Source organism: Protopterus annectens, chromosome 3.part1 (genome assembly GCF_019279795.1).
Source record: "Protopterus annectens isolate FY-2018-M chromosome 3.part1, PAN1.0, whole genome shotgun sequence".
Taxonomy (NCBI): Eukaryota; Metazoa; Chordata; order Ceratodontiformes; family Protopteridae; genus Protopterus; species Protopterus annectens.
The window spans coordinates 105,969,855-105,986,611 of record NC_056732.1 but is presented as its reverse complement, the minus strand read 5'-3'; the positions used below and the strand labels follow the sequence as shown (position 1 = coordinate 105,986,611).

Sequence of the window (16,757 nt, the reverse complement as noted above, 5' to 3'; positions counted from 1 at the left end):
ATTCAAATCTTTTTCTGATATGGAGAAGCTACAAAGCAAGCTTGCACACGTTAATAGCTGCTGGGCTAAAACTAAATGCTAAAACATGCAGTGTTACTGCATTTGGTAGACAAACCCTGCACTCATCTTATAGTATAGAATACATTTTGCTCCAAAACAAAGGTGTTGTGAGAGACCTTGGAACATGGGTATATAACTCCCACTCCTTTGATCATCTTGTTGCAGCACTGGTTAGGAAAACCCTTCTATCTAGCACAGCTGATCACAAAAGGTAGTTCTTCTAGATCCAGTATGATTATCCTAGTATTCCTTGAAAACAGAGGTAAGGTCTGTGTACTAGCAAACTGTAAAGGGCCACATAGACCAGTTGCCTTGCACAGCATATGATTGTATAATCCAACATCTCTTTTATAAAAAGAATGTTTTTTCCTGTTAAGATAGGCTTGATAGAATGCACATACCCAAGACAGAAATCATGTCATGTCACTAAAATCCTTGTTTCCCATCCAGGTTTAACAGCACACTCAGATGAATTTGTGAGACAGCCTCCGTGGTGCAGCTTGATTATTTGTTTGTTTTTTTATCTGCATATTTATTCCTTTGATAATCGAGTAAGAGACCTAGCCTCTGTAAGCCTTTGAAGCCATGACCAGTTTGCATAAATTCAACATGCAATGTTCTCTGCGGACTAATGGTGACAGTAGACTGAGCCAAGTCCATGAACTAATACTAATTCTGACTGGTTAATTCATAGTCTGTCCACAAGAAATGCATTTATCACTGAGAGCTCTTAAAGAACATAGTTAAGGTATAAAAAACATACATCTTTAATGAAGAGCTTTATATACTGTTTTCATAACTGTATGCCTTTGTATCCTCTAGCTCCATGCCAACTATTTGCTTATGCAGATTATTTTTATTTATTGTTTTATGAAGTAAAATTCTGCACTTGTATCAGGTGCTATTGCATTTTTATAACGACTTCACAGTTAAAGAAGGGAAAAGAATGCACTAATTTATTATCCTTTTGAAAAAAAAAAAGTCTTAGTGTTATTGTGTTATTTTTTGCCATTTTCATTACAGTCTTCCACCCTGTTGAGTGTTCGTACTGCCACAGTGAGAGCATGATGGGATTTCGTTATCGCTGTCAGCAGTGTCACAATTACCAGCTCTGTCAGGACTGCTTCTGGAGAGGACTTGCCAGTGGTTCACACAGCAACCAGCACCAGATGAAAGAGTACACATCCTGGGTAATGACATAAACTGTTAATTTCAGCAGATCGTGTAGAATCACTGTGTATTGATGAAATGCGTGCCCCATGGTGTCCGATATTCCTAGCCAAAATGTAATAATCAGTGATAGCAAAGTCACCACATAAAACTCTGTATTACTTTCCACATAAATGAAATATCACTTTTTCTTTTACAGTTTCTCAAACCAGAATAAAACCAGAGGAAAAAATACTTATACTGTGCTGGTCCAATAGGTAGATGAATATAAACATTGCTCATCGGTGTGATAGCTTTTAGGGTTAAGGCTATCAGCAGCTTATAACTTTATTCTTTAGTTTTAAACTCCTTACCTTCATTTTTGTGTTGAATCTGAGCGAACAATTACCTAGAAACTAGCCATTATTCCTGGATGACCCCTGAAAAATTATACTTGCTAATGGGGTTACCTGGTAAGCAAATGAACGTAACAGAAAGTACAAGCACCATTAAACTGCTCAAGTTTTCAACTACCGCACACTTTATTATTTTGCTTGAGTCATTAAAGCATATATATATATATATATATATATATATATATATATATATATATGTGTGTGTGTGTGTGTGTGTGTGTGTGTATATATATATATATATATATATATATATATATATATATATATAATTGATATTACAGTGCAATGAACCAATCTGCCATGTCATATATGTCTGGGCAAGGTGCATACTGGTCAGAGTCATCTTTCCGGTACATGAATTCCATTGTGGTGATTATCTGATAGGGTTTTGTTGATGTCAGCACGCTACTGTAAAGTTTTACTTTCTGATAGTGGTCTTTTAGGTTGTTTTGTCAAGCACAAGAGTATAATGAAGTTGTTTCCTAGGTGTCACATATTGCATGCATCCAAAAAATTATTGTGTTGGAGCCTCTGTAACAGATATTTTACACGTGGAATGTGCTGTTCTCTTGGGAGTGATACAGTTTATTTAAGAAGATGCCAAGAGTGGAAGCCAGCAGTGAGATCTTGGAGTGACCACCTTTGTCCAATAGCATGACCTCTGGCTGCATTACTCAGACTGTATCTACTGCTTTTATTTATGACTTTGTTCGAAGTGTCCTGACTGTTAGTGTATGGAAATGCACAGATGTGTGTTGAAGGCTGTCATACTTTTAGCTCTGTTTGCCTACTGTGGTTAAATCCGAGCAATAACATTACCACTCTTGATGGCCTGAATTTAATGTGCCTTATATCGTTTATATCAAGATAACCATAATGTGAACCCCACAGCTATGACTAGTTATTTATTTTCTTAGGGAGGGTGTACATCTTGAAGTATATTCTTTTATTTTCTCATCATACTTCTCCTCCCCAGCTGCTTTAGCTCATTGGCTTACTACCCAGACTATAGCCAGTTTGTACTCTTAGGCTAATATAAAGAAGTCTGAGGCTCCACAGCATGGACATTGGTGGCCAACATGACTTTATTTTCTCATCCTACTCTGACTCAGGGATGGAAGCATGCAGTGGCATTAATAAGTGAGCACTACACTCCTATGTCTGCAGTGCATTGCAGTGACATTAATAAGTGAGCACTACACTCCTGTGTCTGCAGTGCATTGCAATGACATCAATAAGTGAGTACTACACTCCTGTGTCTGCAGTGCATTGCAGTGACATTAATAAGTGAGCACTACACTCCTGTGTCTGCAGTGCATTGCAATGACATCAGTAAGTGAGCACTACACTCCTGTGTTTGCAATTCATTGCAGTAACAATAAGTGAGCACTACACTCCTGTGTCTGCAGTGCATTGCAGTAAGGTTAATTAGTGAGCCCTACACTCCTGTGTTTGCATGTGTATTGCAGTGACAATAAGTGAGCACTACACCCCTGTGTCTGCAGTGCATTGCAGTGACATTAGTAAGTGAGCACTACACTCCTGTGTCTGCAGTGCATTGTGTACTTGTATCCTTCCTTATACTACAGCTGTACAAATGATCTCCAGTAGGAGGCTATACACTAGTAACTGGTCTCCATTCCTCTCCCAAGACAGGCTACCAGGCTTTGGGCCACCCAAGTATATCCTCCTCTGGCTGGCCCTCATGGTCCCAGCAATGCCAACTGAATCTGTGTTGCTGGCATCACAGAAAGAAACCCATCTTTTGTAGCAACAGCTGGCATCATTTTTTTCCAAGTACCTCAACAGAAAGAAAGTCAGAGGTTCAAAAAAGTAACCTGATGTGTTTTCTTCCTCTTTTAGGGTGTATAGAGCCAGAGAGACTTTTCCTTTCATTCATTTCATTATGTGACAAACATTTCATAGGCAGGAAATAAATATCAGTGATGTACTTCATACAGATCATTATTGCATTACGTTTTGCAATACACCACAAGCAAACATCATTCCTCTATCTCAATATTTTCAGCAGCCAGTGGTCCCTAAAAACATATGATTGCATTTGTACACCTTGGTCATTAGAGAATAGTCTAGCTGTAAAACAAAGCTTGTTATGCATATCACATACAGGTCATTCCAGGAATCCCACATTCCCTTTCTCTGGAAAAAGTCACACATTATCCCTGTGCACAAAGGAGGAAATTCAACAGACAATATGAACTTTAGCCCAATAGCAATCTTAACCCCCTCTCCAAAATACTTGAAAAACGTGCTCAAAAAACAATTGCTGAACTATCTCCTGCAGAAAGAACTTCAGTCCCCCCACGACCTCACTGCCATCTTTCCCATAAGTACTGCATGGGTAACCTGTATAGATACTATCAGTAAAGCTAGAGATAACAGCAAACCAGTCTCCTCCTTATTTCTAGACTTGCCTAAAGCCTTCCACACATTTTGTCAAAAAAACTTCAACTTCAAATGTTCTCAATAGGTCTGTCTTAACCCACCTTTCTGTGGTTCAAAAGCTACCTATCCAATAGGTATTAGTCAGTAAAATGGCACTGCACCATCTCTCCAAACCTCAACACATCCACACAACAGGCCTCCCTAATACAGTATGCAGATAACTCCACATTCATTTGCAGAGTTAACAACATAAAATTACTCAGGAAGCTTTAACAGTAACTGAAACATGGCTTTGTAACTCAAAATGCATGCTCAGCCCCCAAAATTGAAAGTCCTCTCTCTTTGATAATCCAATTATTGAAGTCACTTCTCATATTAAATTATTAGGGATTATAGTGGATGGTGATCTTAAATTCAACCTGCACATACAAAATTACATAAGAAAAAAACTCATCAAAAACTAGGAATACAAGGCATCAGGGTTAGATGGTCTAATTCTGGAATTTTACAAACTCTTACCTGATAACATCTTGAAAATCTTACTCAATGCATTCCAAGAAGTTAAAACTACAGCAGCCAGCCCTCCCTCCATCATCTCTCCCATCTTAAAACCAAATAAAGAGCCCAACCTTGCACATCATACAGGCCAATTTATTTGCTTAACATTGATTACAAGGTATTCATGTCTATTTTAGCAGACAGATTAAATAATATTCTTTCAATATTAATTCATGAAGAACAAACCGGTTTTATCAAAAACAGAAAGGTACAAGACAATGTAATTAGATTACTGTCCTTAATAGACTTAACAAACAAGAAAAAAAATTAGCTTTCTGTTTTAAGCCTTGATATAGATAAAGCTTTCGACTCCCTAAGTTGGCCATATCGGTTTAAAGCTCTGCAAAAATACAATTTCTCCCCAGACTTTATAGGATTAATTGAAAAACAGTATGAAAAATCCATAGCCTATGTAAAGATTGGATTTTATCTATCTAGCCCATTCAAAATATTAAGAGGTACTAAACAGGGGTGCCCCCTCTCCCCATTACTGTTTGCCCTGGCTGTTGAGCCTCTTGCAAATTATGTTAGAAATAATGACAGCGTTAAAGGATATAAAGTGTCAGACAAGTTATCCCCCAAGATACAACTGTTTCCTGATGACCTACTAATAACTAAGAACTTCTAATGATACTGAAAATTCAGTAGATCACCTATTGCATAATCTAGATGACTTTGCAGACATCTCTGGTCTAAAATTCAATCACAACAAAACTCAGGCACTTCTAGTGAATAAAAATGTTACTATGAAACTAAGATCAAAAAGAGACATAAACTGGGAGGGCACACAATATCTAGGTATCATTATTGAATCTAATTTTTAAAAAAAACACTTAAATTACTTAAATCACAAAATCACTTAAAAATCACAAAATTGTCTAATCTGTAAGAGAAATATTAAATGTTCTGCTATGTATACTGCTTCTTTAGTTGTTATGGACATTCTATATAGTTTATTTGTTTTTTCTTGTTACTGTACTGTTAAGTTATTGTGTTATAAAATTAATAAAAACATTTTGGAAAAAAAAATAGGAATACTTTACTGGGCCAAAAACTTTTTCACTGACGGAACTAAGGCTACACCTTATACTACTTATCTCCTCCCCACACTTTTTTATGGTGCTTCCATCCTTACTAACCATCAGGCATCACAAAAATCAAAACTTGAACAAGGCTGTAACAAAGTACTGCATCAAATATCCCTTTCAGAACCCACCACTGTATAGCACTAAAACGCCAAATTTGCTCAGAACTACCCCATCAAGTAACATATACACAGCTTCTTACCACCTATAAAATTATCCAGAATCCATTTTATTGTCCAGCACTAAATCATCATCATCGTCAGCCCCCTTTTTCCCATTTTCTACATGGGGTCGGGGTATTGTGTTAACTGTTGCCAACTCTCTCGATTCAGTGCCATGCTCCTGCCTTCTTCAACACTCATGCCTGACTGTCGCAGATCTTCTTTCACACAATCCATCCACCTCTTTGCTGGATGTCTTTGCTTCCTCTTACCTTCTTCCTGTCTGTCCCAAATCTTCCTCACCAGACTGTCTTCTGCTTTTCTACACATGTGCCCAAACCAACGTAATCTGTTCTCTTTTATCTTTCCTACAATTGGAGCTACTTTAGCTTCTGCTCTTATGTCCTCATTTCTTCATCTGTCCCACAGTGTGCATCCTGCCACCTTTCTCAGGCACTTCATTTACATCACTTCTAGCTTCTTCAACTTTTCTGCCTTTACTGCCCAGGTTTCTGTACCATACAGTAGTGCTGGTTGCACCACTGTCTTGTACACCTTACTTTTCAGTTTCTTTGGGATTCTTCTGTCATAGACTACACCTGATACTCTATGACAGTCTAAATGAGCTTAGTTTATTTGTAAGAAATGTTGACCTTAAACTCATTTACAAGAACTCATCTGATGAAACAATGAATGTACTGAGGAGGACCAGCACTTTTATACCATTAAGTACACCAACAGTAAAGCTTTTTATAATGTATGAGAGCAACAAATTTATGATATGTATTTTTAAAGTAATGTGGAATCAAAATATTATAATTTAAATAGTAATGAACATAAAGCTATGTTTGATTTGGTTAGAAATGAAAATATTGTTCTGGAACAAGCTGATAAGGGTGGCAAAGCTGTATTAATGGACACACAATATAATGAATGGATGTTTGATATGTTAATGCAAGATTATACTTTTGAACAAATTAATAAGAATTTTGTTAGTACTGTGATGAATAGAGTTAAATCTTTCCTTTATGATTTATTGATGGAGGTGTGTATAACACCTGAAACATATAATTATCTGTATTATGCTAATCCAGTAGAGCCTTTGTTATATGGATTACCTAAAATCCATAAAAATCTTAGGCTACCCCCGATGAGACCAATTGTATCAGGGGGCAGAAAGGTCACTGCTGCTATTTCTAAATATTTAGAGAACTAAATTTTAACTTTGTTAAAGTTCAGCTTGAGCTTTATAAAATATACTAGAGACTTTTTATATAATTTGAAAAGTTGGGTTAACTGTAATAGTGTTAGTGAAATTATGATGACTACATTGGATATAAAATCATTATTCACAGTTATACCCAATGACTTTGGTCTAGAAGCTTGAAAGAATTTTTACATAATCATAGTACATTCTCTAATAGTAAGATAGAACTACTGTGCATGATGATGATGGATGTGTTACATAATAATTTATTTATGTTTAACAATTAGTACTTCCATCAATGTTCAGGGGCTGCCATGGGCACCCCTGTAGCCAATACATATGCCAACTTGGTATTGGCCAGATGGGAGGAAATCAACATCTATAATGCTGATGAATACACATCGCCTATCTCTGAAAAGATTTGTGGATGATTTGTTCCTCTTGTGGGAGAGTGATACAGATAATCTTAGAAATTATGTTGATGCACTACAATAGAGTGTTGATTTTTTTAGTATTTGACATAAATTCATCATGTGAGAATATTCATTTTTTAGACGTTGATATTAGTATTAATGTGCACACTAATGTATTTGAAACAAAAATATATAGAAAAGACATTCAAGCTACTAGGATTTTGCATTACAAAAGTATACATCCTAGACATATATACAGAGGTGTACTTAAAAGTCAGTTCATAAGAGCAAGTCGGTTAAATACTGAGGAAGTGAGCTTTAATAATGAATTAGATACAATGGTTAATGACTTTCAGAGCAGAAGCTGTACAGATACTTTGATTACTACTATAAAAAATTAAGTAGTTAATGAGAGATATAGTTCTTTGCAACCATATATGCATGTTAACAGCAATCAGCCTATGAACAGAAGGAGAGAACATCAATTGGGTTATATGCTGAAGTTTAACAGCCATATGAATATGATTAAAAATATTATTACTAGGAATTGGTCTGTTTTACAGACTAATTCAGAAGTTAATAATATAGTTGGTGAACAACTTAAATTCATATATAAAAGAGAGAAGAATTTAAAACAAATTATGTGTAATAAAGAGATGAGAACAACCTTTGCTAAAAATAATATGTTCCATAGATATAGGACAGTTCCATGCCTTAACTGTGTTTACTGTAGTGAAATAAACACTGATACTAACTTTGTACACCCATTAACAATGATAAATTTTGAGATCAGAGCATTTGGTTCCTGTTACACAGAAAATATAGTGTATATTGCTAACTGTGTTGAATGTCAGTGTTTTTATGTAGGCAAAATGAACGTGAAGTTTAAAGAAAGGATTAGAGCTCATCTTTCTGACATTCTTAGGTGTGTGGAAACTAATGCCCTATCTAATTACATATTAGCAAAAGGAACACATCATAAATTTAAGTTTAGAATTTTTGCAAAATATATTTTTTAATTTGCGTGGTGGTGAAATTACAAATGCCACAGAGTTGGCTGAGTTATAAGTGGATAAATTACTTCAGGTCAGATACTTTACCAGGTCTAAACTCAGCTAACACTATTAGACCTGTTTTGAGAGCTAAGCAGGAAATTATCTGATGGCTTGCAATATGTTTTATAATATGTTCTTCACTCTGTAATATACTTTGTAACATAATTCATGATGTTATTTTGTAAGTAGTTTGTTGTCTAATAATGAGCTTAGATTTAGTAACATAGAAAAATTGTTATTAATATTGCTTTAACTGAGTCACATGTTTTATGCTGTGTAATTATTGGCTGGCTGACTATTTAAATATGGACCTTTTCTTAATGTGATTTATGCATTGAAAAAGATCTTGTGTCTCGAAATCTTTGCTGTTGCTGCATTTTTGTGGTTTATTGCTATATCTGTTGTTTAACCACTGTCGTTTTAGCTACGTGGAGCAGACATTTTGGTATTTTGTTACTCCTGACGAGAGGAGTGGTCCATGAAGATATGAGTAGCCTTGGAAAGATTCAGGGATGGAGGAGGAGAGGAAAAATGGAGAAGAGGATATATCTTAACATAAAATACTTCTCCCTCACAAAAGTAGTTGCCAGTGAAACACTCCAGGATATCCTTAATTTCTTTGCCAGCCCCAACCCAAAAAATTGATCTAGTCTGAAGGATGAAAATAAAGGCTGGTTGACCAGTCAAAGGATGGCGGAAGAGAGCCAGAAGACAAGAAAAATGTGACGCAATCGGCAGAGTGATGGCTGGATGGATGGATTGATGGATGGATAAATAAATAAATGCAGTGTGATTTTCAAACTAGATGGGAACAGATTGTAATGTAGTGCCTGTTTAAACATTTGAAGCATTAAAACTGAAAGAGATTGGATTGGATAACCTATATATAAGCTTTATAGATAGTCAAACCATCAAATTTACAATTCTGTAAAAATGTGCATAATTGTGAATACCGAGATAAGAAATACAACATTCATTTATAGATGTTTGGAACCTAAGCTTCATCTCTATTGTTCAGTTTAAGCATACTGAACATTAATCTGGCAAAAACTCGAAGTGCTTATGCAAAGAGTGATTTGTATATTTGTAAATGTGAAGTATGGTCATTTACTGGTCTGGGCTGTTTTAGATGTTCTTGTACTTATATAGGTTCTGACAATCTACCGGTAGTCTGTTCTGCAAGGAAAGTTTCTCTACCACTTAGAAGTACAACTGAAAGGAAACTATACAAAATAGAAGGCATGAGTATGATTATGAAGCATATCAAGGCTGCTGTATCATTGAATAGCATGGTTTCTGAGGTAAAGTATGACCAGATTCATAAATTAATCAAATCTCCAAGATTTGAATAAAACTATAAAAAAAACATTATCTGTGTCCAAAATTCATCATATCAACTGATGACAGAGCTGTGGTGCAGGTACCACCACCAGAGAACAAGTAGGCATTATGAGATTTCTGAAAAATATTTAACATCCTTCAAACTTTATTTTAGTGTGCCTGAAATAAGTGTGCCATTAGAGAAACATTTGAAACATTAGTAAAAGTCAAGAAGGTAGCAAACCCAGTAAGTATTACAGAACTTGTATCCACAAAGTGTTTATTATTTTTCAGCTTAAAAAGTTTAAAAACAAACTGCTGTTGTAAAAAAAAATCAAACATTTGAAACATGATACAGCTTAGTGTTGGATCGAGGAGTAAGTAAAGAGTTTGGAATTGTTCAAACAGTTATTGCCTAAAGATCCCACACTGAAGATTGTTTTGTGAATCAGTCAGAAATATTGCAAGTTGATGTGAGTCAGAATTGAGCTGGAGTAGTGATTGTGTTAGAAGTTAATCCATTTCACAATAGTTTAAGAACATTTAATAATATATAAGTATAATAATAGGAAAATATATGCTTAGTTAGAAAAAAAAAGTTGCTAGCAAAAATTTATGACTGTGAGAAAGTTTATCCATTTATTTATGGGAACAAATTATGAATAATTAGTGTCGGTAAAGTATTACAGAAGATTTCCAAAATGTTTTTGCACAAGACACCATCCAGGATGAACAGTATTATGATACATTTACAGAAATGTCACATATGAGTGAGTTATATAAACCATGGATTCAAATGCATGTTACAGATATACTGAGACATGCATATGGGAAATAAGTGTTAGCAAAGACTCCATAAGTTGTTGAAGAGCATATTTTAGAAAACGTTTTTGCAATAAATATTTCTATGAGTATGGAAATGACTTTAAAGTATGCTATAAATTGGACACTTGTAGCAAATATGTTGGCTGTCATGTATATATAGGAACACAAATAATATTTGTTTGGAGATGTGCTGGAAATTAACTAACTTTTACCACAACTACCCCTGACAGAAAAGGAGGATAGAATTTTAAAATGTGACGCTGTAGATCCAAAAATGCTTATGCTAATGAATTTGCTAAGAAATGTTGTCTAGAACAGAAAACTATTATCACGAAAAAAGTAGATTCTTCCTTTTCATTTAAAGAAGAGCTTAATTACAAAAATTTCTCGTTCAAAGCAGATAAATTAATAATTCTAAATATATTCACAAATGTGTTAGAATGCATGAGTCTCATTTCAGCATAGTTAAGTCTATGACATAGCTAGTAATATATTATTTTGGCAAGGAATGTCTCTATAGGTAAACTAAGTAATCTTTTAATGTTCTGTGAGTAATTACAGTAATAATCCAGGAGGAGAAGTTGTTTGTCTGTGTCCGCCCTTCCTGGGGAACATTTGTGTTATTCAATGACATCTCCTAATTTGCAATCATCTGCAAATTTAGTCATCCAGAGGCCTTTGACATTGGCCTTGACATCAGAGGAGAAGAAAGGAGTTGTCCCAGGACAAGTCACTGAGGGATTGCACTTGTGACTGTCCTCTTTGTAAAGGTGGAATATTTGAAAAACCTGAAAAGGTACAATGTACAATACTTCTGCATGACACAGCAAGTGTATAATGCATCTGAATTTTGAAAAGAAGAGAAAATACTGCAGTGAGGAAACATGTGTTCCATAGTTGTTATGAGCCAGAATATTATATGCCCTTCTTATGTCATTTATCTTTATAAGAGCATGAGATCCTATGAAAAATACTGATGCATTTCTTGCTGTATTACGGAAACAAGTCTAATACTGGATGTTTGATGAACTAGACAGTTCATTAGTATTAGACGTAATGTGCTTGGTTTTCAGCATGGTTAATGAGCAGCACATTGCTGCATGATGCAAAATAGTAAATGTCTGTAAAGTAAGTAAAATTGCACTGCAGCATTTAAAAGAGCTGACTAAAGAATTTGAAGAAAATGGACAAAACAGAGTTAACATGAGCTGTGATAGATGCAATGGCCATAAAGATTTGAAAATATGTCATTTTTAAGTTCAGCAGAAGGTGAGGTAGTAAACATGATGAAATAAAATACCTCGCAGTAGGTTTATTATGTAGAAACTGTGGTAGGAGAATTATTTTTCTAATGTGTGTAAACACAAGAAATAAACATAGAGATAGAAATTATGCATAACATGGAGTAAAACTGTGAGTAAAACTGTGACAGTTATTCATTTGTGAGCACAGTAAGTATTGAAACAGTATATTTTATGTGTGACTCTAAAGCAGAATAACAGAGCATGAATCAAACTCTGGTCAGAAAAGCTCAAAGTAATTAGAGTTCAATGAAAAATATAATGGAATACAGTACATTTCACTGAGACCCAGTCAAAGGATGTCCAATTTCAGTAATATTTAAGTAGAAAAAAAAGCATTAAACTGAACCTCTTGTTGAGCTAGAGGAAATCAAGGAAGATGCAGTAAACCCTTCATATAGGGAAAGAAGCCCATTGCAGTCACTTTTTTTAATATAATCTTCTTTACTGTCACAGAGCTTTGTGTTGGGTTATGCATTTTTGTGTAAAATGGGATGTTTTTTCCACTGGGTTTTTCCATTTAAAAGTTGAATACTGTGTAACATAGTACCTGCTGAAACATCCAAAGCATTAGCGGAACTATTTTTGTATTGGTCCATGTCATTAAGAAAGAAGTTCCATCTCTATTGGATTATTTGATTTGTCAAAAAGTCAGAGTCAAAAGAAACTTTATTGTCATATACAACTACACACGTAACCTAAACAAAGTTTCATGCATCAGCTCAATTCTTGAGATTACAAAGGAAAGTAAAACAACTCATGCAAGTAGAGGAATAAACAGAACTAACAAATACAGTGTTACTCCCAATACACGTAAGAAGAGCAGAGACTTTTACCAACACCCAATACAAAAATAATACACTCCCCTAAGTTAAATTAACTACCCCATTTAAAGTGATACAAAACACACTACATATTGAACAATGCCTAAGTTATTTGTCTAATATCGCACTTGAGTGGGTTAATGCTACTGACTATGGATATAATAAATAAATATTGTACTTACTTGGAATTTATATAAGTATATAATATAAGTATGTCTTGCACAAGTAAAAACTGTCTTATTATGTGTCCAGACCTTTGTGACTAGTGCCTGAGTTCAGAAGTCTAATCACTGTAGGGTAGAAACTGTTTTTGAATCTTATAGTCCTGCAGTGGATGGTGTGATATCTTCTACCTGATGCTAGATGCTTAAACAGTCCATGTGCAGGATGTGTGGTGTCCTGTATTATTTTGGTGGCCCTTCAGATGCTTCTTGCAGAATAAAGTTGTTGTATTGTTGGAAAACTGGGACCCATTACCTTTTCTGCAACCCTCACCATTATCTGTAGCTCCTTTCTTTCTGTATCTGTGCAGCTTCTAAACCACACTGTGAAGTTACAGGTGAGGATGCTCTCTATTGCACCTCTATAGAATGTGGAGAGAATATGAGGAGGATGCTTGGCTTTATTCAGCCTTCTCAAAAAATGGAGGCATTGATACAGTTTCTTGACCAGCTGGCTGGTGTTCCCAGACCATGAGAGATCCTGTGATATGTGTGCACCCAGGAGTTTCATACTCTTGAACCTCTCTACACTCTCACCATTGATCATAAGCACTGGATGGTCTGTTCTCCCTTTCCTGAAGTCAATGACAATCTATTTGGTCTTGCTTACATTCAGGTCAAGGTTGTTCCCCTCACACCAACTGATCAGAGATGCCACATTTTCTCTGTATGCTCTTTCATCTTCCTTTGTGATGAGACCCACAACTGTGGTGTCATCAGCAAACTTGATGATATGGTTAAACTCATGCTTAGCATAGCAGTCATGTGTCCAAATGGTGAATAACAGTGGGATGAGAACAGATCCCTGTGGCACACCAGTATTAATTCTGATGCAATTTGATGTGTTCTTACCCGAACACACCAGCTGAGGTCTCTCAATCAGGAAGTCCAGGAACCAGTTACAGAGATGATTACTGATTCCTAAATATGCCAGTTTGTCTATCAGCTGCATTGGTACCACTGTATTAAATACAGAGCTGAAGTCAATGAACAGCATCCTTACATAGTTGTCTATGTGTAGTGCTACTGATATGGCATCAGCCATGGATCTGTTGGCTCTGTAAGCAAACTGCAGAGGGTGAAAATCAGGATGTAGGCATGATGATAGCTGCTTTCTGATCAGCCACTCAAAACATTATATAACAGTGGACATCAGTGTGACTGGTCTGTAGTCATTAGGGCTGGAAGGAGTGGTTTTCATAGGTAGTGGGGTGATGTTAGCTTTCTGATAGCATGAGGGTCCTTTTGCCATGGCAAGAGAGATGTTAAATTAAATTAAAATTGCATTTTTTTCACGAACACTGTGCACAGTTGATCAGCACACCCTTTTTACACCTTTCCCAGTATGATGTCTGGATCAGCAGCCATCCTGGGGCTCACCTTCTTTAGCTCTCTTCTTACCTCCTCTGTGCTGAGGCTGAGTACAGCATCCTTGTCAACAGTGGGTAACTTTACTGCCAACCTGCTTCTTTCCTCAAATCTACCAAAGAAGATGTTCAAACTGTCCAGAAAGTCACTGCTGTCCTTACACTTTGCTGACCAGATTTTGTAGTCAGTGATCTTCTGTATGCCTTACCAAAGTCTCCTTGCATCCTTCATGTCATCAAACTGGCTCTGCAACTTCTGTCATACTCCCTCTTAGCCTCCTTTATACCGTTCCTCAGATTACTTCTTGCTACACTTAGGGCTGCTTTGTCCTTAGCCCTGTAAGCTGTGCTTCTCTCTATCAGAAGCTCATAGACCTTAGAGGTGAGCCATGCCTTCTGGTAGCTCTGATGGTGATACTCTCGGTATTTGTTACCCCATCAATGCAGTTTGCAGTGTATGGCATCACTACATCAATGTGTTCATCAGTGTTCAGATGCTGATTCAGTGTGGCTACCTCCTTGAACATATCCCAGTTGGTTCTTTCAAAGCAGTCTCGGAGGGCCTCCATAACCACCTCAGGCCATACCCTGATTTGTTTATTCATGGGTATCTCTCTAATCAGTGCAGGTTTGTAGGCTGGTGATAGCAAGATGATATAATGGTCAGAGTTTCCCATTTGTGAAAGTTGCACTGCCTTTTAAGCTTTCTTTAAGTTTACGTACATCTTGTCGGGGATATTACCACCCCTTGTAGGAATATCCACATACTGATGGTAATGTTGGAGTACTTCTTTCAGGTCTGTTTTATTAAAGCCACCCATTAACAAATGGTCAAAGTCAGGATATTTGCTTTGCAGCTCACTAGTGTGATTGTATTGTTTATTTAGAGCCTCAGTAGTATTATCACTAGGTAGTATGTCACAAAAGGAAATACTACCAGCCCAGCTATCTGGAATTTTGTAAATAATTCTATGTCATTTGCGAATATTGATATGATTTATACCGAACTGTATGTTATGTACTGAGCTAAAATGTAACCACAGCATGCCCTACTGGCTTAGAACAGAAATGTATATAAACTATTGTGGCTGTGTAAATGTATATATTTTTAACAGTGGCAACTGTAACATAAAAGGTGAACTTGGGAAAAATTCTAATAAAATAAGTTGAATTTAAATTGTTTTACGATAGTGCTATAAAAGTTATCTTTCAGTTTCAGTCAACAGAAGACAGGATGTCTACACTAGGGGGCCCTCTGTGTTGTTTTGTGAGTGTTTTATTGTTTTATGTCTTACAACAGTTGCAAATATCTGAAGGTTATGTATTTTCACAGGGAGATGTTAAATGTGGGTAGTTTCTGACACAGGGGGGTTTAGCTTGGACATTAAATTCAGGTGACAAAAGGTGATGTCATCCAAGCTAACCCAGAAGTAATATTTGATATTAATTTAAGAACTCTCTCAGAGAGAGAGAGAATGAATTTTGTAGTTTGCCTTTGACCTGGAAACATCCACTCATCACCACCTTCTGCACTTGCCTTGCTGTAACTAGATTTTTAGGGCATAATAACTCTTTTAGATTCAGATAGGAATATAGTAAAGTGTAGCTTAGAAGTTTTCTGTATTTATTCGAGACTCTCCTGCAATGTTGTTTTAAATATCTCCTGTGATTTTGAACTCTGAAGCTACTGCATTGATTTACTGTGTATTGTCTTGTTCTTTTATTTATTATTAAATATATTTAAACCTGTCTTTGTGGCTGATATTTGTGAGACATATTTAAACTCTTAGAGTACTTGGATGTCTCTATGATGACACTGTACGTGCCACTTCTAAATAGCCTTGCTCTTGGTCAGACTACCATTCAGATTAATAGTAACATTACACAGTAGGATTGGACACCCTTTGTTAAGGGCCTTATCGTAGCTGATAAGGGTGGCTGGTGGCAGCTGTAACTACCTTATAGTCTGCGCAGAAGGGGGCATAGCTAGTAAACTTGTGCCAGCCTTTCCCAGGTGTGTATGTGTATAAATCAAACCTCAGTGTATGTGTGTTTGTCAGCTACTTGGTCAGGGACAAGAAACACTGGTTGGACAGACAGGGTGCTGGAGGTTTTGGCTTGGCCACTCAGCTGAGATCTCAACCCTATAGCTGTGCCAGTGGGAAGTCGTATTGGGGTCCTGGAGAAAGAGGGAGAAACCAGCCCCAGACTGACTGTGATCTCTGGGGAAATCTCTTAAGGGAAATTATACCATTCTGTGTGTGCACTTGTCATCCTCCCAGTGTGACATCTCCCACTGTTGCCATTGGTGAGGATTGAGGCTCCTTGATTACTGGGCCAGTGTTGAGGCATCGCATTGAATATATACCACTCTTACACTGACCCCATT

At 36.4% G+C, this 16,757-nt stretch overlaps 1 protein-coding gene across 16 annotated transcripts in view; it reads left to right on the top strand.

The window, feature by feature from the left end:
• DTNA (dystrobrevin alpha) overlaps window positions 1–16,757 on the top strand; it is a 1,617,970-nt gene that overhangs the window by 941,698 nt on the left and 659,515 nt on the right. For all 16 annotated transcript variants that reach the window (XM_044066623.1, XM_044066631.1, XM_044066627.1 and 13 more), the window contains one exon: window positions 1,084–1,250. In XM_044066623.1, the coding sequence (XP_043922558.1) occupies window positions 1,084–1,250 (167 nt within the window). The remainder of the gene's footprint in view (window positions 1–1,083; window positions 1,251–16,757) is intronic.